Below are 203 nucleotides of genomic sequence, written 5' to 3' on the forward strand. Positions count from 1 at the left end.
ATCTCCTTCATGGTTTCCATCTCGGGCTGGGTGCTGGTGTCGTCCACGCTGCCCACCGACTACTGGAAGGTGTCCACCATCGACGGCACGGTCATCACCACCGCCACCTATTGGGCCAACCTGTGGAAGACGTGCGTGACCGACTCCACCGGCGTCTCCAACTGCAAGGACTTCCCCTCCATGCTGGCGCTGGACGGTCTGCA

The 203-nt window shown here is 62.1% G+C and overlaps 1 protein-coding gene across 2 annotated transcripts in view; it reads left to right on the top strand.

Annotated features, from left to right (window-relative positions):
- CLDN10 (claudin 10) overlaps positions 1-203 on the top strand; it is a 118883-nt gene that overhangs the window by 96890 nt on the left and 21790 nt on the right. The window contains exon 1 of one of the 2 annotated variants that reach the window (XM_077753860.1): positions 7-196. The exons of the other annotated variant lie outside the window; for it this stretch is intronic. Within the exon in view, the coding sequence (XP_077609986.1) occupies positions 10-196 (187 nt within the window). The 5' untranslated portion in view covers positions 7-9. Of the gene's footprint in view, positions 1-6; positions 197-203 lie in introns of those variants that run through there. 2 annotated transcript variants of the gene reach the window in all.

This window comes from Crocuta crocuta, unplaced genomic scaffold (genome assembly GCF_008692635.1).
Source record: "Crocuta crocuta isolate KB4526 unplaced genomic scaffold, BGI_CrCroc_1.0 scaffold31, whole genome shotgun sequence".
NCBI lineage: Eukaryota > Metazoa > Chordata > Mammalia > Carnivora > Hyaenidae > Crocuta > Crocuta crocuta.